Below are 23,328 nucleotides of genomic sequence, written 5' to 3' on the forward strand. Positions count from 1 at the left end.
TAAAATTTGTATTTCTCACTCTGTTGTATTTCGCCATGTGTTATTTTCCCACCTTTTAAATAATAAATGCTTAATCCCAATTTCGGTCCAAAAACTCCCAAAAATAAAGTGTTAAGCAAACTAGTTATAAATATTTATGTTTTCTGTCCTCTGTTAAAATACTTATTTGATCTTCTTATCTCCAAAATTCGTTAAGAATGGTATAAAAGCTGTAAACGTTGTCAACAATTCGCCAGTCTTAAAGATGCCTACTTAGGCGAAAGCGCTCGTTGGTCAAAATAATAAAAAATTAAACTTAACCAATGAGTTTAATTGATAACTTTATTTATAATTTTAGTTGCTAATGATTTAGATAAGATTAAAAATCAAACTATCAATACAGTTTCTTGGTTTAGTTTTACTTTAATTTAATTTTGACAAACGAGCGCTTTCGCGTAACAAGGCATCTTCAACATTTTAAACTTTTGCAATATTTATTACAAGGTTTGGATATTAGAAGATCATATAAGTATTTAATTAAGGGACAGACCACATAAATATTATTACAACTGGTTTGCAAAAACTGTTTATTTAAAAAAAAGTTTCCTACTGAAATTGGGATTGAATCCTAGTAATTTTTTTAGTTCTAATTATTTAAGAGAGAAGAAAAGAACACTTGGAAGAAGTGTGTGTTAACAGAGTGGAAAATACACCTTTTAGCAGATTAACTTAGCACAATACTTAGATTTGAATATAGGTAAGTTTACATGTTTTTAAGGAACATACATAAATATTCTATTTTTGTTTTCAAACTGAAAAATTACTATTTTGAAAAAAAAAATTATTGTTGATTTTATTATTTATCTTTTAAATAAATAAAATAACAAATACGACATTTGAGGCTCGAACTAACTAATATTAAAATATCTAGAGAGAAAAACACTTGTGACAATCAATACATTTTATGAGTAGTAGACAATTCTAGTTTATTATATTACAAGCTGAACCCGGTAATGCTTTGCTTTTGCCAGATTTAAGTATATACTTGTACGAATATCAAATGAGACAGTCAAAAATTCGAAATCAATAATTGTATTTAATTTAAATGAGATATGAACATATACCTACATTATTATAATATTTTTCGGATATCGTAAATTATGAGAATATCCGGCGAGTTTTGATAAATAGGCAGTATACTTCCCTGATACTGTGTGAATAAGACAACGGCATGTCGGACCTTTTATGCCTAACTAAAATAGACTAAATCGTTTTCCCGTTTTCTGCACCTCAAAACAGAACCGATTTTATATGAAAATAAAATTTTCTGTATCGGTAACTTTTGTGTTTTTCAAAAATAGTTATCATATTTGTACACCATGCGCCCAAAGTTGTTGCGCATACAGTTGATAAAACTGGGCATTTTTACGGGTTTTTGGGTAAAAACTACAAAAATAGAAACACGTCAATTGTAAATATCTGAGACTGTAATAAAATCACAGCTTTAATGCTTTAATTCAGAGAAAAAATACGGGAAGATGTTTGTATGAAGAAAAGTCAAGCCGCGTTTCCTCTTAAGATTAAACATTATTGAGAATACTAACAAAAATTACTCCTTAATGCTATTACGTAACTATAGAAACAGGTTCGGTGATCATAAATAAAACTATCGACCTATTAATATACATAGACGCATCCGGAACCCTCTAAAATATGACACATAATTCATGCCCAAATGCTTAGTCATGCCCAACGCGTATTTAGTCGTTCTTTAACCGCCAGTCAGCTTTTGATGTCAGCATGACATTTAATTCGAAGCTAAAATGCCCGATTGTGCCATGAAAGCGTGTAAAAACCGTTTGGATAAACGTAAAAAAGATGATGTAAGTTTTCATTGGTAAGTAGATACCAAGGTCCGTGTTTATAGTTGAATTTCAAAACTATAAATAATTAATTTTCAAATCTAGAATTCTTTTCGCAAATGTTAAACACTGTTCTTCTTATTAACAACAGTGCACTTTATGTAGGAATGCGATTATTTAAATGTAATAATATTATTTTAGCATTTCAATAAATAGGATGAATTTATAAAGCATTTTGATAAAGATCCATAAAAAAATTATGTTGTTGGTAAACATTTAAATTCCAAATTTTTTCACAAATAAAAAAATAAGACCTTCCCATTTCTTTTAGTATGCTCGTATTATGCATTTGGTGAATAAAACATTTGCTTTTCTAACTTATTTCTAATAACCAGATTAAAGATTTTAAGAGCTATGAAAATATCCAGGACAAAGCTTATCAATTTGCAAAAAGTATATAAATAATTTTTATTTGTAGCATTCTTAAGTAACATACATGCTACTACTTTCTATTTTGTCGTATCCTAACTCAATACGGGGCTCTTGGCCTCATATATATATATATATAGTAAGGGATATGTTTTTTTTTGTAATATGCATCTTTATTTATTGATCAATAAATACATTTTTAAAAAAGAATTATCAAAATACATTATGTTCTCTGTATTTTATAGCAAATATAAGTGGATTTACCTATTTTTGTATTATTTAATTAAATATTTACTATTATTTGGCTTAATCTTTATTACTCTTATTTCTTATAATTCGTACGTATTGAGTGAGTTTCTAGAATACATATCTCAATTATCATTTTCATTATGTTTTTATATATATATATATTCATTTTCTATTGATTTCAATGATACTGTCATTTTGTTTTTTTTTTTATTACTACTATATTTTACTATTGTTTTGTTGATTTTAATTATACCATTATTTGTACATTTGATTATGTGTGAATCTAAATTTCAATATTTATTATTTTTAAAATGATTTTTGTTTATCTTTTTTTCATTGTATTCTTTGAAATTTTATTATTTATTACCTTTACCTTTTTTTCTAGATTGTTATTCAATTGCATCACATGTCATTTTAATTTATTCAAATTAATTTTACTATGCATCTTTATTGTTAATTATTATGGCTTGACACGGGCATAGCCTAAAAAGCCTTAATAAGTTAATTAATATTTAAAGTAGTGTAATTTTGAATGAATAAATAAATTTATGCTTCGTGTACCAAATAACAATACACATTGATAGAAGAAAGAAGAGTTTAAATGAGGTAACCTGAAGTTTAATTTGTAACACAACACCACGCTCGCTTTAAGGATCAACTTTTCTACTTCAGTTCAAAGGGATTCTTACTCTCCCGTATAATATGTATTTAAAGAACAATACATAACATAATATAAAACCTGAGTATATAAACTCCCTGTTCGCTGGTGCCGGTGTCTAGTTTACTTTTAAATGAAAAGTTCACATCAAAACATATGCCAATATCTGGGTCGAATAAAGAATATGCGAAATAGAATCAGTACCCTAGACGAGTATTTTCGACTCGATAGCGACTCTCAGGTAAAAATCATGAAAAAGGAAATCGGGTAAAGATTAGTTGGTCCACGGGACCAGGTTCGTGCGCTTGTCCACCGTCTCTTAGGTCCCGGGTTTGATTATCAGAGGTTTTCAGGACATGAAATATTTTGTTAATAAGTTGATTTTTACTGCAGTATTTCATAGCATCATGACTGGCTCCTGAAGTAGGCGACTGTTCATTAGAGTGGGCCGATGATGTATGAAGTTTTTTTTTTTTAGATATCAAAGTGAAAGGGGTCTAAAAAGTTGTTTTTTGGATTGCATTGAACGTAAAAATTATTTTTAAAAAATTCCATACTATTTTTGGCCCTCAGTAGAAGTTTGAAGTTTATAACTGTCTGAACATTTTTTAATTATCTATATTGATAAAATTATTTTTTTGTTTGTAAAGATATAACTTAATCACATTACAAATTCGAACACGTTTTAAAACTACCGAAATGCAAAAAATTCACACTCCGCGGAACTGATACCGTTAAGCGCCTGACTAAAATTGACGAAAACAATGGCACATTAAAACAATGCTACCCATTTATTACAAAACAAAGTGCAACTCACGCCCTTGGATGCTTATAAAATAAGATTTAATGCAGATTATAGAATTTAATAAGACTGATTTTCTTACTTGAATACGAAATGACAGCCGGTTTAGGGCAAAAAATTTACTTTTTCGAAAACTTCAAGCTCTGGTTGAGGGCCAAATGTAGTATCAAATGTTTTTTTTATTTATTTTTTGCATCCCGAGTAATCTAAAAGGCAACTTTTTAGACCCCTTTCATTTCAAAATTCGGAGAAAAAAAAATATCGGCCCACCCTACTGTTTATGTGTTTATGTCACCTGCATTTAGAACTAGTCGCTAAAACATCGTGATTTGATTAAACAATATTTTACATAGCTAATGTCAAAATCGGAATAAAATAGAAACGATAATCTGTATTAAGTAAACCCCTGAATTTTTTTATTTTGTTCTATTTATATTTGCTACCCAAACATACAAAATAATAAAATTATTCATATCACAGTAAAAGGGTAGGAAATTAAAGATGACTGTTTACAAAAATTCACATGTGTATGAATCGAAGATATATAATTATTCTCTCATTGGTAAAAAGTCGATTATTACTTATTTATTGGTGATTATTATTTCCACGTCCCCTTCTTAGATTAGAGATGTTTAAATATCTGTAGAAATGCATGTAAAATAATGAATTTCAAAACTTGAAACTAATACGCAAAATTTTATATTTCGGTAAACATGTTAGATGTCAAAGAAACAAATTTTATGGAAATTTTCAGTGACCATCTTCTGCTTAAAAGCCTCATCATTCCCTTTCCGCACCTAATGGTACATAGGGGATGCATCGGTACACCAATCGCAGCGTATCTTGATCATCTTTGTTTCATGAAAGTAAGGTGATCAGTCTTACGCTTCAGGTACCAGTCTAGGGAATGGGAATTATTCTAGTGTATTAATGCCCTTTTAAATAATATATCATTTCAACCATATTGAGAATCAAACCTGAGACCTCTTGCATGGTCGTCAAATTACACTACGAGGCTGACAATAATATTGTAAACCAAAAAACCTACGATATTAACTCATTGTGTTATTTTGACGAAACTATGATTTTTCAAAGATTTATAATATTTCTGTTTTCATTATTTCAAGTGACGTAACCGTTTTTTACCCTTTCTGCTTAGTCGTTCTAATAATTCTGTGGACATTTTTTGACCAATAAATAAATTTTTACCTTTGCCTAGAATATTCAAAAAATATTTAATTAATCGTCCCTTTACTAACCAGAATGGAAATATTATTTATGTTATAAACGAGAGCAAAAAGATTAAAAATGATGATTTATGATTTGTGACGGCAAAACAATTAAACTTAATTTTCATGCTGTTTTTTATTTTCTTTATTAGGGCATCATATTAGGGCATTATTATTGGGGTATATTTAACATCAGCATCAGAAGTCTAAAATAAAGCCAGTAAAATGTTCCGGAGAAATGCAATTGAAAAAATCCATTGAAATTAGGAAAATAAAATGAAAAATATTTATGTGATGGAGTGTATGTGTATGAGAAAGGGTTAGGGGGGGGCGGGGGTGTGCTTGATTTGAGTAAATTGGTAAGAAATTATAATATAAATTCAAAATGTAGAGAAACTGTTTTATTTAAAAAAATTGCTAGAGGATTCTCATTTTGAATAAAGGTTTATTTTAGTAAAACATTTTTGGCTAGGATCTAAAAGGGTCAATATCGTAAATCAAAATATTACAGGCGAGTAATTTCTAGCCGTTTTGTGGTGTTTTAATTAATTATTTGACTTGTTTTACAACAAATATTAAAAAAATAATATTGCTACATGTATATGTGTATATACTCGTACAATAGGCTATAATAATATATAATACATAGTAATAAAAAATAAACATTATGGATAACTGCATAAATATAATAATATCATCTAAGTACGCATTGTAAAGTAACGGTCTTAAATGTAACCCTTGAGGAACTTCCGATTTAATATCTATAAAGTTTGATTTCAAATCTCCGACAGCCTGTCTCCTGTTGCGTCTCCTCACATCTACGGGTTAAAAAGCTTTTTCAGAAAGATGATGTGGTCCACACGATCAAAAACCATTTCAAAGTCGGTGTAGACCACACATACCGGTTCATGTTTATTCATACAACAAAGTACGAAGTTCCTAAGTTAGACTAAGTTAGAAGCGGTCAAATTGATTTTGAGAAAACCATATTGATCTGGAGGAATTACTTTGAATATAACAGGATAAATGCTTTTATAAACATTTTTTTCAAGTACCTTACTAAACGCATTGAGAATGGACATACCTGCATAGTTAATAATTTTGATTTTAAAACGTTTTATGAATATGTAAAGTATGAGCCTTCTTCCATTTGACGGGGAAGTATGCTTGTTTGAGAAAAAGATTATACATCATATTGATTGGAGAACATATTATAATGACTTACGCATTTTACCATAAAATATGGAGGCAATCCATCACTACCCTCCATTAGTATCTAAGATTGACAAACGTTTACTGACCTCACTTTCCATGGCTTGGATTTTGTCAATTATACCACCATCATTGAAGTATGGCGGGTCGAGATTTGTTTCGGGACTGGACTTAAAACTAAAATGACATTGAATCTTAGACAAAATGACTGATTTTCCTCGTATTTCTTATCTTTATATTTTATTTTATTTTTTTTGGAAAATCAACCGTTCTACATACATATTTTTAGTAAACAGATATAGTGTATAAACTCAGAACTAATAACAGATTTACGGTAATTTGAAGTACCACTTGCGCTATGATATAGGACCATAGTTATTTCGGATTTTTTTTTACATTACCTTGCAACGATCTAATGTACTTTTGGAATCAATCTTCCCTTAATAATTTCTGTCGTTTATGGAATCAAACTGATTTATTATAATTAAGTATAATAACTTTTTAAAATTTGGCGCGAGCTTAATTTTTTTGTTATTAATTTTAACAGTACATCACTGAAACAAATGGGATATAATTATTTACTCAGTTCTTATACTAAGGGAAATGTGCGCGTTTATTACTTTTACTAATATCGTAAAAACTATCAACTGTATCTTCAAAAGATAAACCAGCAAAATGTTGTGCCCGGTCAATATTTGTTAACTGTTTGCTGATTGTATGATAGTTTCTTTTCCGAAATATTATTTTTGGTTCAGAATTATTGGTAAAAAGAACATCCAAAATATCTGTGATCGTCTTTTCAACGAAGAGTGAAAAATATCTTCCTTCACTGCAGCAAAGTTAGAGTCTATAACTTCGGTCGCGAAGTTACTAAAATAAGATCAAGATATTTTTCGAGTTCAGCTAAGTTATATTGATAGAAATTACGTTTTGTGAATAACTTGATCAAATTTCTACCTGCTTCCTGAAATTCAAGGGGATCATTATAACTGAAAATTGGTAAATCGAAAGAGTTCGTTCCAATATTCTATAACTTACAATATTAGAGTTTTTCCTAATGTTTGCAGATAAAAGACTGGATTTCACCCCCTCGGGAGTCATTAATCTTTAAAAATTACAACAGGCATGGAAAATACCTTAAAGAAGGGTATATGGAAGTATTCGCATTTACAGGTCTTATGACTTGTCAATGGCTAGTTTGAGTGGCCACTTTACATATTGTGTAACAGGCGTTGCCTAGTATGTGAAATAATTCAGTCAGATGAATCTCTTCACAACAATAAAGGTTTCAGCTCTAAATAACTTAAAGTTAAAGCTGAGAGTTAAAACTTCACTAAAATCAACAAATAGAAGAATTGAAGAAATATGGATAGTTACACAGTGTGTAAAGTGGACACTTAAACCAGATATTGATAGGTCATATGGCCCTGTAAATGCCTAAACTTCCATATTTTCTTCCTTATTCTCGTATTATTCGGTATATCTCGCTTATTCGGTATTCTCCATCCCTGTTGTAATGTGTTAATATTGTATAAGTTAAAATCTCCTGTGACTAAACAATAGCCTTCATTCGATTTTAGAATATTTTAAAATAATGAAGTTAGACGTTGAATATGTTAGAATAAAGGTACGTCGTTCTAATTTTTATTTTTTAATTGATTGCTGACACAATCGGAAGGAGCATCTGTAGAACAAATATTTTTTTATCTTACATGGTTTCGAGTAATACCTAGTAGAAGACCCTAAGGAAGATTAACATATTTGTTTATCTACACATACACACACACACATATATAAACACCCTCATACATTCACCTACACACATAGATATATTTATATAAATTTTATCCATCTTGTCTTTGTATTACATAGTGTTTAAGTTGTGGATAATATTATTTACCTTGCAATGTAACTACATTAACCTCAATAAGCTTTTAGTTTCTTTCCTTCCTAACTTAATAAGCCACTGGGTTATTTTATTTTTTTGTATAATAGTTATGTCGAGTTGAATTAATAAAATATTTTTGAACCTTATTATAAATTCTAGGAGCCATAAAACTAAAAGATCTCTGTCCGAAAGAAGTCCCCCTCGATAAAAAAAATCGGGATTTGTTTTGTATTCGGCAGATTTGTTATTGCCCCGGAGAATAATATCGTTTCATCATTTTATTGGTTCAGACGTGCCCCGAGTAAAGGTAGGCTAGACTATCGGATGTCTGTGAAATCGGAGAGAAAATTAAATTATCCCAGAAATTTACCATGAAGTGATATTTATCCCAGAATAACTTGGTTGTATTTTGCCGCAAAACAATTTTCCAACTATGTCAAAGAAAACCTCTTTGATGGAACTAAATGACTAGACATTTTTAGTAAATAACGTGTTATGATATTTACTCCCTTTGAGGTTATTTACAATGAACACCAAGAATAAGGGGAAACCTTTTTTTATATAATTATTTCTGAAGCGAGCAAAAAAAATCAATTAAATGGAAATCAAGATTGTTCAATTTATTTTAAAACCACGCGGTTATTTTTTAAATTTTATTTTTGTTATTTTACAAATAACATAAAAAAGCGTAAAATTGCTTTCCTTAATCAACCCGTCAGGAGTCACGCTATGAGAATTTTGCTCACGCTAATTATAAATTATCATTTTTTGCAGTATTTGACAATATTTGGGCGAATGCGCTTAGGTACTTTTCTAAGTATTCTCCTTTATCACATGGGTTAGTGTACATTATTGTCCCGTTCTTGCACGTTAGTGCTGTGTAGCTGGTGTCGTAGGTGGATCGAGCACACGGTATTTTGCTCATCGCGCGACCGACGATGTAAGTATTTTTTTTCTGATTTGTTTCTAAATTTTTTTTTTTTATGCATGAGAATTAACTTTTTAGAAAGTATTTATTCCATAATACTGATTACTTTCTAAACGGAGATCTTCATGCATCGTCCAAGTAGAGAAGAGCTAGATAATTACCAAATTTCTCCTTGGTTAGAGATTCAGATGATGACATTGTTTTGGTTTTTGAAAACTGTGTTGTAAGATAAACTAAATTTAGTGTCTTAAACACAAAAAAAGAGATTGAGAAGGTAGTTCCCATGTTGTATTTTCTTTACGAGGGTAAAAATATTGACAAACATTCTGAAGCTTACTCTAACCCTGAGATTATAACATTCTATAATTCCACTAAGGGGTGGATTTAGTTGACCGGATGAAAAAGAACCATTCTGTTGGAAAAATCAGATTCAGATGGCAAATGAGAATATTATTTTCAATGCAAAATATAACCGGAATCAATGTCTAACTTATTTACAAGGCGAATATTCAAGTTGTTACTCGGAGACGATTATTTCTAAATTTTTTATCAATTGAACTTTTAAAACCCCATGTGAAAAGTTGACATACGATCCAAAAACTTTAGGTTTAAAATAAACGATGAAACTGTCATTTTTTTATTCTTTAAATTTTGTTAAATTTGTCCAAGAATAGGACGTACAAACGCTTAAAAAAATAGTGTTTTTCATACAAAAAATTCATTGCACCGAACACGTAACCTTAATGTGTCTTACTTGTTTAAAATAATACACTAATAATGCTCCAATAAAATGCTTATTGATTGGTTTTTTAAGAATTATTTTTCCTAAGTTACAAAAAAAAATCAAAAAAATTATATTAAGTTTTTTTTCTCAGGTAAACGACAGCATTTATTATCCAAAAATAAAGTCGCATTTGGTTTTAAACAAGTTCAATCAAAATGACTTGTAACTCCGTGGTAAGTCGTTAAATACGCGTGAGCAAAATGCTCATGCGCGCGTATTCTTGTAACTTTTTTTTTGGTGTGACTTCTGAAGGGTTAATAAAAAAAAACTTATGAAAAAGTGTGTTGTATAAATACGCTTTGAATAAAAACATACCAAATTTTAAATGCAGGGAGACGTGTTTTTCCATAGAGGCATCTGTTTCAGGTTGCCTTAGGCTCTTGAGCTCAAAAATATATAAGAAAATTTACAATTAACCACAAAGTTATCACAGTTAAATATTACGAGAGGCCTAATTTAAATGAAGTTTTATTTTCTGTTAAGATACGATGTTTTTATTTTACGAATAAGTATTTCTTTGGTTGTCGTGTTCTAAAAAATTGCCCTATGCCGACGTTATAAACTGAACTACACCAGATTCAAACGATATCTTGTATATAGGTACTAAAAATCCCGAAAAAAATACAAAACCAATCAAAAAGCAGAAAAAATTGTCAGAAAGGAAACAAAAATGAATGGTAGATAACACACAGGGTGTAAAGTAATCACTTTGAACCAGCCAATGATAGGTCACAATCTCTGTATATACCTAGACTACATATTATTTTATCTATAATTGTCTTAATCTTAATAACTCCTTAGGGGGTGAACTCCAGCTCGTGTCTACCAAAATTAACTTAAACTGAAAACATCGCTGATTATAAATCATTAATACAACTTAAACAAAACATACATATAATATAAACTAATACCACTTTCGGACAAAGTAATTTTGAGTATTTTTCAATTAAAATCTATAACATACTTCCACTATCTATTAAAACAATCAGTAACCAGAAAATGTTCAAAAAGACTATAAAAAAATAAATAGTGGAGCTAGGTAGAAGTAAAATGGATTGTCTCATTCGCCTAAACCAATATTGAATCAACTGCTCCACAAGTATATAGCTTATGTTATGTTTTTGTTCTTTCATCGTGCGTTTTGTAATATAAATAATATAGATGTACATAAATTAATTATAAACATAAATACGTAGTGTTTAAAACTGTCTGAACATTTTGTTAATTATTTGTGTTTATTGAGTTGGTTTTCTTTGTTTATTCTCAAATGTGAAAATATTAATAAAAAAAAAGTATATTGTTAAGTGTCTTCGGCACGGGTAACTCCAGTGAAGTTTTATTATTAAATGTAATTTACAATGGAAAAAATATTAATAAACAAATAAATGCTTTTGTTTATACATCACCTTTTTTATAAAGTTCAGTACAAAACACCGAACGTGACGTAAAAGCGACACAGCTCGACCTTCCCAGCTGTAGAGCCTATTATTGTTTGTGTCACTCTTAGAAGCCAGTCTGTAGTGGGCTCTCGAGTTTTTCTAGCTTCTTGTTAAAGCTTCATGCACTAATATGACCTCTACGGACAAAGGCCGCACTTCACAATCCCAACATTAACAATGTAAAAATAATACTCACTCGAAAATAGTATTCTAGTGAATCTACTCACATAATTAAAAACGTCGCTGTAATCTCTAATGCGATCTAAATAGGTGTAATGGAATAAAAACAAACATTAAATATTGGATGCAGAAAAACGCCAACCGTATAGGTATTATCAGTACAACATGATGTTTTAAATAATTATTAAGACATATGTGCTTAGTATATTTACATTTATTTTTAAAACACAAAATTAAGCCAATATTTACTATTTACTTTTGCTATGAGAATAGGTTAATTTATATTGATTGATTGATTTGGTGTTTATTTTGTAGAACTCCATATTTAAACTTATAATTAGAAATCAAACACTGATTTGAGTCTACTGAACACTTTATTTTTACAAATATAAACATATAAAAATAAAAACTTCGTGACAACTGTTTCGCCTTATTAGGGCATTTTCAAACGAATGTGAAGATTATTTGGATTGAATGTCCTTATATAGTTATATAATTCAAGGTACTTAAGTAGAAAATAAAAATAATCTTATGAACTATAGCATGTACATTAATCATAATTGAGGGAAAAACCGATGGTTAAGGGTGAGACTAAGTGTTTAATAGGTAATGGGGAATTTAGGTATTTATATTTGAATTTCGGGGAAAATATAACAAAGTAAGTGTTCAGTAGACTCAAATCAGTGTTTGATTTCTAATTATAAGGTTAATTTATACACTAATTTCTTCAGTTCCTATTTGGGCATTACTTGTTCTAAAGAATCGACATGTTGCTCTAAAAAAAACAGCTTTGAAATAACACGTAAAAAAAGTTAAATCATAAAGAAAAATTGATCGTTTTTTAAACAATGCGTAATAATAATATACATTTCGATTTGTCTTTAACTTTTCATGCGATGAAAATTGTGTCGTAAAATGTGCGTAAACGGTTACGACTAACTTCTGATATTGAATTATCTTTTTTAACAGTTTTTCATGTATTTTGTGTTCATGTTATATTCGAAATTAATTGATGGTACTATAAATGGCAAATAAACATATATTTTTTGTAATCTCGAATGGAATTTTATGAGCATTGTTTTTTTTTTGGTATAGTTTTTTTACGGTCCTGCGTGTTATTCACCGTGTACAAAAAGGTTCCGTTTTTTTTTTCATTTCCAAAGCAAATTTTAAAAAATGAAGAACAAAATCTTAAAATTATTTCTAATAAATGAGTTAAGGAGAATCTCGGCGCTGTTGTTTTTTGTAATATTCTTCCTATACGTCATGTATTTTATTACCAAATTACACAAAAAAATATTTTTGCTGGATTTGTTGATCAAAATGACACAATTTTTTTTATCGTATCTGTATAATTTTTTACATACATACGAGAAATAAGTTCAAATAGTATATTTTCATCAAACTTTTTCATATCAGATATGAAAAGAAATGTAAAAGTTTTCCTATCAATCTTCCTTTTTACTGATCAGTAAATTATACGATATCAGATCATATTAAATAGAAACACATACAATAGTCAGAATAATTTAAGTTTACGAATAAAATACCGAGGGCTTCACAATTAACTTTTTGTTGTTCATAGCAATTTAAATGTAATGAAAAACAATCTGTCACCGAAAACACAAAATCACATAAAAATTACACGTATATAAAATATCTTTGCCAAACGTTCGGTTAGTAAGCGATTAAAATTGAATTATTTAATTAATGAGGATAATTTTTTACATTATTTCCAATATATTCCCAATGTAAAAAAAATAATATATATCAATGTCCATACAATAACAAATTCATAACTGATCAAAAATTTACATATAAAATTTAAGGAAGTTAAAAATATTATCTTAACTCATCTTTAAATTTTGTCAGAAAAGAAAAAATACAATTAAAAGTCTTGTTGAGATGGATAATATTATTGAAATTAAAAAAAAAAATCCTTCACATATGGTAAAAAGGATCAACACATATCGCAAGAAAATTTAAGGACTTTCAAACTTTTCGACTTGTTGTTTTGCATGGCCATATCTAAGCTTAACGGCGACAAAATACGAAGAAAACAATAAGCCCCGAATTGGCTGATGAAACATAGACGATACTGAAATAAATCAATAAAAAAAATTACGTTTTACTTTATTTGTGTAAAGTAACAACACCAGATAAACGTCTTATTTAGAAGAATAATTATATTGATTACGCAAAAATTATACACTTAAAATCTAAGATTAAAATACTTTACTTCAAACCATTATATAAAAAAATTTACAAATAACACAATTTCAAATATTTTCATTTATGAAATCATGTGCCATTCGAGGAGACCGAAGCGTAGTTTACACGAAGACAGGACAATACTGTTTTGTTTCTGCTTTAAATATATTGCCTCAGTGGGAATAGTAAAGTGGAAGACAGTAAAATAGACCAAGACAATGTACTAGTGATGAACAGACAGAATATCTCTCTAGAATAATGACTTACTACCACCACAGCGCTCATCGTCGTGTATTCATTTTAGCAGCGTCCCGCGTTTGAACTACAACCATATCGTCACAATATCTTGTTCTGCAAGGTCGCGGCTGTTGACGGAACTACGACAGGACAGGAGAGATTATCTTGTCTATTGTATTGTCCTCGTGTAAGCAAAGCTTTTTTATGTTTTCATGTTAAACAAAGTCCCAATGTTTATATGATGATGAGGATACCTATTTGACATAACATTAAACGAAGGGTAAAAAAACAGAGAAAAAGTAATTACAATTTACGAACCTGTGACTTCACTGCAGAAAGGTGTAATTGCGCCACCCTCAGATCAAATTTTTTCAGCGATATGTCTTCCTAAAAATAAAATATAAATTTGCATTAAAAATTCGTACACATCACGAATGTCATGTGTTTATTATAATGTGGATTAAATTATCAAAATTTCCCCATCTGGGCCTAGTGGTGCTTAAGGCGCTTTATTAGTAGGTACAACAACAGCAGCATGTCGATTTTTTTTGTTACATGATCACTCAGGTACCAGTTCTGGAACTACGAAATATCCTGATGCAAAAAACAATTTGAAAAAATATTTTAACACGAGTCTTTAAAGGATACAAGATATACCTCTCTAATTTATTAAGTTGATCAAGTGGTTTTATCAAATATTTCCAAACATTTGTTGAAATATTTGACCACGAAGTAAATGCTTTAAATACAAAAAGATCCTGGGCGAGTGGGAGCGAGAGGGCGCTCTAAGGCAAAAGTCCTGAATAGGGGAACCGAGTTGAAATAGGTCCGATTCGTTGTGTAGTGGCTGTAGTAGTTTGCCTACCATGCAAGAGGTCTCGGGTTCGATTCCCGACATGGTTGACATGAAATATTTATTTTTAAATGTGCGGAAAGGGGGATGATGGTGATAAATACTGCTAAAAATACATAATGTTTGTTTGATTCAAATATGGTGCAATTTAATTTGATAAAAAAGTAACTTTGAAATATCTACACATAAGTAGAAATCATAACTATAATCATCCGGTTATGATAATTATAAATGGTTTATTATCTTTTTAAGCTCGAAGAATATAGTCAAACTTTTTAATTGAATCAGTCATTCAAGAGACTCAGTCAGTATTAATTTTAGTAAAACGGTTATTCATAAAATTTTGAATAAAATGTTTAAATCTAACTTCTATAGAAAAAGTACCTTTTATCTTTTTTATGTATAATAATAAAATTCGTATGTGGTTCAATTTAACTTTTGTTTATAATTTTTGCCAGTGACCGGGTTTCGTTGTTACCGACTAGTCTGACGATGTCGTACTTTTATTAAAATGTAGTTTCACCAAGAAACGTCAGAAGAAAACTTCAATTCACATCGTATTGTTTATTATTTACCTTTGTTTGTTAAAGAAACATTGGTTTTTTAACCGAATAAAGTGCATTTCAAGTTGAAGTCACATCGGCCAAAAATCAAACTTGTGGGGTATCTCTAATGACCAATTAAATTTTTAGGGAGATCCAGGAAGATAGATTATTAGAAAAGGGTTGTCAGCCCCCAGATTTGGTGAATCTGAGTATTTTTATACTTTACAAGCTTTTAAGCTTTACGAAAAGAGCGGTTGAAGTGTACATCAACAGTATGAGACATGTTGTCAAAAGATTTAAAACACACTTAATTTTTTACCTTTTCAGATAATCCAAACTCAAACAAAAGAAACGGGAAAAAATGATTTTTATATTTATAAAATTTTGTATCGAATGCGAAGCGAATTTAGGTAAATTCCATTTAAATTTCTGAGAAAATCCTACTCAGAGAAAAGAATTAAGAAATTTTTCTTCACTTCGTTTTTATAACTGACTTATTCTGATTAGGCAGGTACTGCGGAGGTGATTTTTAAATCAAAGTTTTTTACTTATTATTAAATCATATAATTTTTTTCTGCTCCCAGGAGTCACAACAAACTCATTTGAGACAGAAAAATATTTTATTAAAGGTATGGTAATAATAAAGTAATAAGTAATAATATCGTCGGCCTCGTGGTGTAATGGTCAGTGCGTTTGCCTACCATGCAAGAGGTCTCGGGTTCGATTCCCGACATGATTGATTTAAAACATTTATTTAAAAGTGGATTTTACACTCGAATATTTCATAGTCCCTGGACTGGCATCTGAAGTGTAACACTGATTATCGTAGCTTGATGTAACAAAAATGATTAAGATACGCTGCAATCGATGTATCAATGCAGTGTCCTATGCACCATTCGGTTAGAATTATGAAGTAATAATTTGCACATAAAACTGAAATAATATAGCATGTTGAGTATATAATGCAATTAAATAAAACAAAACGTAATAATACACATTAACATATAGTAATAAATATCTGAGGTAAAACAAAAACCTAAAACTGAATTTTACCTTCCAAGTACCTTTTCAGGTAGTTATTTTATAAATTCATGTTGTCATTTTCTCTTCTTTTTAATACCTATTTGCATAAATGATATTTTTTATGGCTTTGAATTTGCCCTTTTTTCCCTGTACGCCGATGATATGAAAATTTTCACCAAAATGGAATATTTTGAATATATTAACAACCTCCAAAGAGGCCTAGATAGGGTTGTTAAATACTGCAATGATAATTTCCCTATTTAAATTTCTCTAAATGCTACAAAGTAAACTTCATCAGAAATAGGATAATAATACCACCCCTTTGTCTTATAAATGAATGCAAAATTACCGAAGTAGACTGTATTCGTGACCTTGGTGTATATTCGATAAAAATTGAGATATGAAGTACATATTATAGAGAAGACAGTTAGCAAAGCTAACAAAACATTGGGCTTTATAATAAGAGTCTGTTAGCCTTTTAACAATCCACAGACACTAAAAACTTTATATTTTGGACATGTACGCAGTATATTTGAATATTGCTCCACTGTCCAGTCTCCCCAATATACCAAGAATTGAAAGAATTAAAAAAAACATTTTGAATCACCTAAACTATCGTCAAAATTTACATTTTAATAACGTAGAAGCTGCAATACATCACAAAATCGATACCTTGAAATCTGAATCATCAATGATACCGTCTTCGTTTACAAAACATGCAAAAACAACTTAGATTGCCCTCAACTGCTTGGGACAATTAAAATTCGTATCTCTTAACGTACAACTCTGCTGCAACAATTGTTTCATGTTGGTATTTCAAGCACGAATAATAAGAATGCATCGTTTCCCAGAATTCTATATTATTATAACATGTTTTTTCGGAAATCGATTTACGAGTATATTTTCTCACTCCAAACAATTATAAAGAAAATGACAGAACCTTAATTGCAAATAATACTTATAATTCATTCTAACTGTGCCTACCTAGTTTATTTATTTTTTTACACTTTAATATTGTAATTATTTTCTCTTGTTTGAAAGAAGAAAGAAGGAAAGGCTGGTCTGGGGTTACTCCGTATGGATCCGCTGGCGAAAGAATTTTTAAGACTGAGTAAACAAAAAAATAAAATGTTATTGTATTTTTTTTTACGTCTGGAATGATGCGGAGTAGCTTTTTAAAGGTACGCCTTTTTTCTTCTTTTATTGATATTATACTAAGAAATATATAGAAAACTATAACTAGCCTATAATTTTGATTTATTTGTAAATATGGTATTTTTTGTTTTTTTAAATAAATAAATAATTTATTTTTTTAAAAATGTAGTTTTATTTTATTTTGTATTATTTGTTCTTAATATGACAAAACACTTAAGAATAAAGTGAAAGCATATTTTAGTATTAAAAATAATAAACATTAATAAAGTTATAAACATACGATTTTTTTTACCTGCAATTCATTAACTTTATTGTACAAGTGATTTTCTAATGATCGCTGCTGCATTCGTATCATCGTATCTAGAGAATCCTGAAAAATATACATAAATACATGTTAAAATGCTTTTTATTCAATTTATTTGTTAGAAAAATAAATTACACACATTTGTTTTTAACCACTTATTTTATATTATTTCTACCGCCCGGTTTCAGTTACACAAGCTTCTTTTTCAATGTGTACTTTACTAATGAATTCAATCTATTTTATTCTTTGAGTTTGTGCGTATGAAAGTAAAAATAAAGTTATTGTCTTGTAAAATAATAAAATAAAATAACGAAAATAAGTTTTAAAAAAGTGGTTTAAAACAAAGTTGTTTTATTTATTTTTCAAAATGAAATAAATAAAGAAAGAACTTAGAATTTTATATTTATTCATTTTAATTTACATTTGTTATACATTAACTAAACTATTATGTTTTTTAAGGCTGTGCCGTTTTTTTAAAAAATGTTTAATTAATACTGACATGAGCTACTCAATAAATCAAAATTTCTTGAACCAAAATAATAATATTTATTTAAATTCATATTTAAATAATAAATACAAGAAGAAGCATAAAAAATAAAAAATATAGTCAAATGAATCTCACCCGCAATAAAAAATATTACAGCTCCTTACTTCAGATTATTAGATTATTTCCTTATTTCAGATTATTTTAAGAAATGTGGATGTTTAAACGAAGGCAGAGTAGTGAATTTAATTAAATTAAATTTATGAACAGATGTACAGGTTACAAAACATACAAATGAAGGAAAAAATGAGAATACATAATAAGAACTGCTATAAAATGAGATGAATTTAACCACGTAAATGAATGATTTAAACTAAACAAAAAAAGTTAATCTAGTAAAATGATTTTAAAAAAGAAAATAAATACAGACAACACAAGGAGGTAGTGGGAGAGGAAAATAAAAAAAATGTGACATAATTAAAAGTGTGGTGGAGGATGAATGAAGGAAAGTGAGAATATAAAATCGCATTTTTTGTTATTCAGTTTGTAAAATTGTTACTTAAACCAGCCAATGCAAGGTCATAAAATGTGAATGCCTAAGCTTTCAAATTTACTTCTTACAAATATTCTACTTTTCTGTTTAAATATGTTAACACATATAAACTATAAGGTAGTACATTTTTCCATATTTATCTTCCAACTATAGAAAAGTTGTTAAAATATACTTTAATCAATTATATTATTTGTTTTTTTTTTAATGTATTACAGTTATCCAAGTAGAGGAATTCTGCTTCCAAGGTAGTTTTTTTTTTTAAAAAATGTGATTAATTAAAAAAAAAAATTGTCATTAAAATAAAAGTATGTTCATGTTTGCATAACTCAATTTCCTGTAAAAATACCTGTAATTGTTTAATTTGAAGTTCCAAGTCGAATGCCTCTTTTTTCAGTAAATCGTGATTTGAAGTAATTAACATTGGTCCTAGCCTCTCCAGAACCAGCTCGTCTTTCAAGGCCGGAAGAATATTGTCCTAAACAAACAATTCCATAATGATAAATTTATCTACAGAATATCCAATTACTTGGGTATTAGGTACCTGCTTCAATAATATAATATAGTTTAGGCTTAGCGAAAATAGTCTAAACAGTTCATTGTTATCTCGAATAACAGAAATTTTAAATCGTATTAAATTAACATTTTTGAGAAAGGAATAATTGTGGATTTAAATATGAAGGATAGGTCTTGGCTTATGACCTACTAACACTTTACACTGCATACCTCACATCACAATTCTGTCTTCATCGTTGACATTAATGTACATTTTTTTTTCATAATAAACGTCTTTTAGCATTTTAAATTATATTAAAATCTTGATAAACTCCCAGAAGCGTTTACCTAGTAAATGATCTAAAAAAACACACATGACATATCTACTGGATTTTACCGTGCCAATTAAAACGATTCGTATAAATTGGGCCTACGTGTTCAGTAAACAGACGCTATTGTATCCTTCGGAAGTCTGTAGAGACACACCAATACTTCGTTATTTGAATGTATTGGATGGCCTTAAGTAGAATTGAAATACCTTTATATTTTTTTATGCCATGCCCAACTTTTTAAGTGGGAAGATTTGCTTTATATCTGGCAACACAGGCATGCCAAACCGCGGCTTGTTACTTACTTTAAAAGAAAATTCGTGATATCCTAACTCCGCACACATAAGTTTCGCTCGCAATAAACTATTAAGTTCAAAATAAAAAGAAAGTTTGAATATTCAACATGGTGATAACTTTAAGTCAATGGTGCATAGGGCTCTGCATTGGTACACCAATCACAGTGTATCTTGATCAATTTTGTTACATGAAAGTAAGATGATTAGTCTTACGCTTCAAGTATCAGTCCAGATACTATGGAATATTTTAGTGTAAAAACACAATTTTAAATCTTACAATTTGAGCGTATCACAGAAGCTGAAATTTAAAAAACATAGACCAATTTAATAGTAATACTGCTAATGCTCCAGATGAACTAAGTATAATAACAATTAAGTCTATTAAAGTATTTATAATACCACCTTTACTGAAAAATTTTAAATTAAATTTTATTAAATTATTTTATTAAAATAAATTTTAAATGCTTCGCAAAAGCAATATTTCCTAACAAATTTATGATATCCCAAATATTACCAATTCACAAAACAGGCTCCTCTAGTAAACTGACAATTACCGACCAATTATTTTAATCTCACAGCTAGCTAAAATCTTAGAAAAGGGTGTTAAAAACCAAATTCAGCATTTGTTGAGTCTTATGCTCTTTTATCGTATGATCAATTTGGCTTTCGATTTAATTTGGCAGAGAAGATTCAATATTTCTTCTTAGAAATACATTTATTCTTATTTAGATCACATAAAAAATGCGTAACAATAATTTTATATCTTAAAAATAACATTTGACACCGTTAACCACATAATCATATTCAATAAATTTTGGAAAATTGGTATTCAAAATGACTGTCTGTTATTTTATGAAAATTACTTGGCAATTTGACTTTAAATCATTAAGATTGGAACACTTATAAGTAAAACTAATACTGTGATACATAAGTTCCACAAGGAACACTTCTTGGTCCATTATTGTTCTTAATTTTATTAAAAACGATCTTCGTAATATTGATGTGCCCGGTAAGCTGTGTTCTTATGCCACTGATACCGCAATAATTGTGCAAGGTAAATTCTGGGAAAAAACTGCCATAAAAGCCAATAAATTTATAACAGTAATCAAAGATTGACTAAATCAGAATCTCCTTTCTGCCGATTGCGAAAAAACTTTCTTGATAACTTTTTACAATTCTAAATCCTCAGCCAGTTCTTCTGATCATAACATTATGTTTCATTTTAAATACTGTAACCTTAATATATGTTATAACTGTGAAAAATTAAATCTGAATGGTCCGATAAAATATTTGGTAGTAACGTCAGACTGTCAACTTAAATGGTCTAATCATATTGAAAAAAATGTTAACAAATCGAAATATTTGACCTAAGATTTCAAACGTTTAACTAGTTATGTTTATCCAAAAAATTCAAAATGGTTTATCATGCTCTTGTACTTACAGTCTTCTTTTTTTTTTACGGAATAATTGAATATGTATATTATAATGGAGCCTATGATAATCATACTAAGCCTTTAGAAACCGTTCAAAAAGTTATTATTAAAATTAAACTTCATAAATATTCAACTTTTCTTTCAATCAATTATTTCAAGAAGCTGAACTTGAGGAGCTACGAGAAATTTATTTTCAGCAATATCTGAAGTATGTTTTTATGAGCCAATATTTATTTCTTAAAAAAATAATAGATCTAGTAAAAGAGTGAATAGTTAACTTGAAATCCTTATTGTACATCCAGACTCGATCAAAAACACTTTTTTTCACATCACCAAAAATGATTAATGCATTTCATAAGGAAAATATGATAGAGATTGATTATTAGAATATGTTTCGGTTGAAATTTTGTTGAAATTATGTATAAAAAAAAACAGATTTAAAAAGCTAATTTTCTTAATGAACGGAAAATTCTTACTTTTATTATAATTTCCTCATTTTTAGTGTCAAAAAATTGTGTTCTAATATCAGGACTCATTTTTTAACTTTTTGATATCTATCGTGAATACGATACTGGAAGAATTCCAGTAGCCTTGATTTTAGTTGAAAATAAAATGTATACCTACACACAGACCGTGCCTTTATGGGATTTTTTTTGTGTCAATGTAATTGTTTTTTGTGTATATGTAACTTATGTTTACTTATTGTAAAATGCAAATAAATAGTTGTAATATTTTTTTTTCACATTAACCATTTCGGGAATCGAAAACGAGACCATTTGCATGGTAGGCAAACGCGCTGAGCGAGTTTTCACGTAAGTTCTGGGATTTAATTATTGCAGAATTTTTAGAATTTCAATCTCTGTACAGATTAGATATTTACTTAACTGTAAAAATAGAAATAATAATTCAATTGTTCGTAATATTGCTTTAGCGTGAATGATGCGAAGTGATATTTCTTTTATATTATATGACCCTTAAATTTATAATAGAACATATTATATTTACGCCTAATAAATTTTGCAAAGTGAAAACTATAATTGAATTTTATTACGTTGTTAATTTTATACTAGATTGAAATTAAATGTAGTAATCGTTGAAAGTTGTATTCCGAGGAGTAAGCTGTATATTTTAGAATTTTATGAAATTTTAGATATGACGAGATGCAAATGTAAAGATAATATTCCTTCAACTACAACAGTACTTTGAATATTTATGTAGCAATAAAGTGTTTCAACTCGTAAAAATGTACCACTGATACCACCGACATTCCTTTAAATGGAAAATTTTCAGGTCACAATATATTTAGACGCTTATTGGAAAATAATTTAAAACAACTTAAAATATAAATACTATGGTGAAATTGTAGGTAGTTGAAGAATCGAAAAACATTTTTTCATGAATATCTGTGTGTTTGAACTTTGAACACAATAAATTCCCAGCGTGATTAAATTCCGGTGATACAAAAAAACGAATAGCAAAAGAGCAGTTTGAATGGAACATTTTTAATTTAAAAGAGCTAGGATGTTCCATCACCGCATTGATATCATATTACAAAATGCTTTCATGTTCGGCACATTCTTTGGTGTAATGGTTACGACTCTTGATTCACGCTCGGAAGGTTTCAGGTTCGGTTCCCGGTTCGGTTGCAAAAAAATATAATTTGATTTTTCTCTAGCCAGGGAGTTCTGAACATAATTTACCACTGTGATGGAAAAAATAAATAAAAAGTAACTTTTACAATGCTCGAATCCTTCATAGTTCACTAGATATAAGA

General features: G+C 29.0%; 1 protein-coding gene across 1 annotated transcript in view; it reads right to left on the bottom strand.

Moving 5' to 3' along the window:
• Nucleotides 1–19,479, bottom strand: part of Stacl (SH3 and cysteine-rich domain-containing protein) — a gene marked incomplete at its 5' end in the record, with an annotated part of 81,911 nt that extends 62,432 nt beyond the window's left edge. The window contains 3 exons of the mRNA XM_088230238.1: nt 14,406–14,474; nt 17,956–18,033; nt 19,351–19,479. Of these exons, the coding sequence (XP_088086364.1) occupies nt 14,406–14,474; nt 17,956–18,033; nt 19,351–19,479 (276 nt within the window). The remainder of the gene's footprint in view (nt 1–14,405; nt 14,475–17,955; nt 18,034–19,350) is intronic.
• Between the last annotated feature and the right edge of the window lie 3,849 nt (nt 19,480–23,328).

Source organism: Micrasema longulum, unplaced genomic scaffold (assembly GCF_059751315.1).
Source record: "Micrasema longulum isolate JH-2025_06_02 unplaced genomic scaffold, ASM5975131v1 h1tg000743l, whole genome shotgun sequence".
NCBI classification, from domain to species: Eukaryota; Metazoa; Arthropoda; class Insecta; order Trichoptera; family Brachycentridae; genus Micrasema; species Micrasema longulum.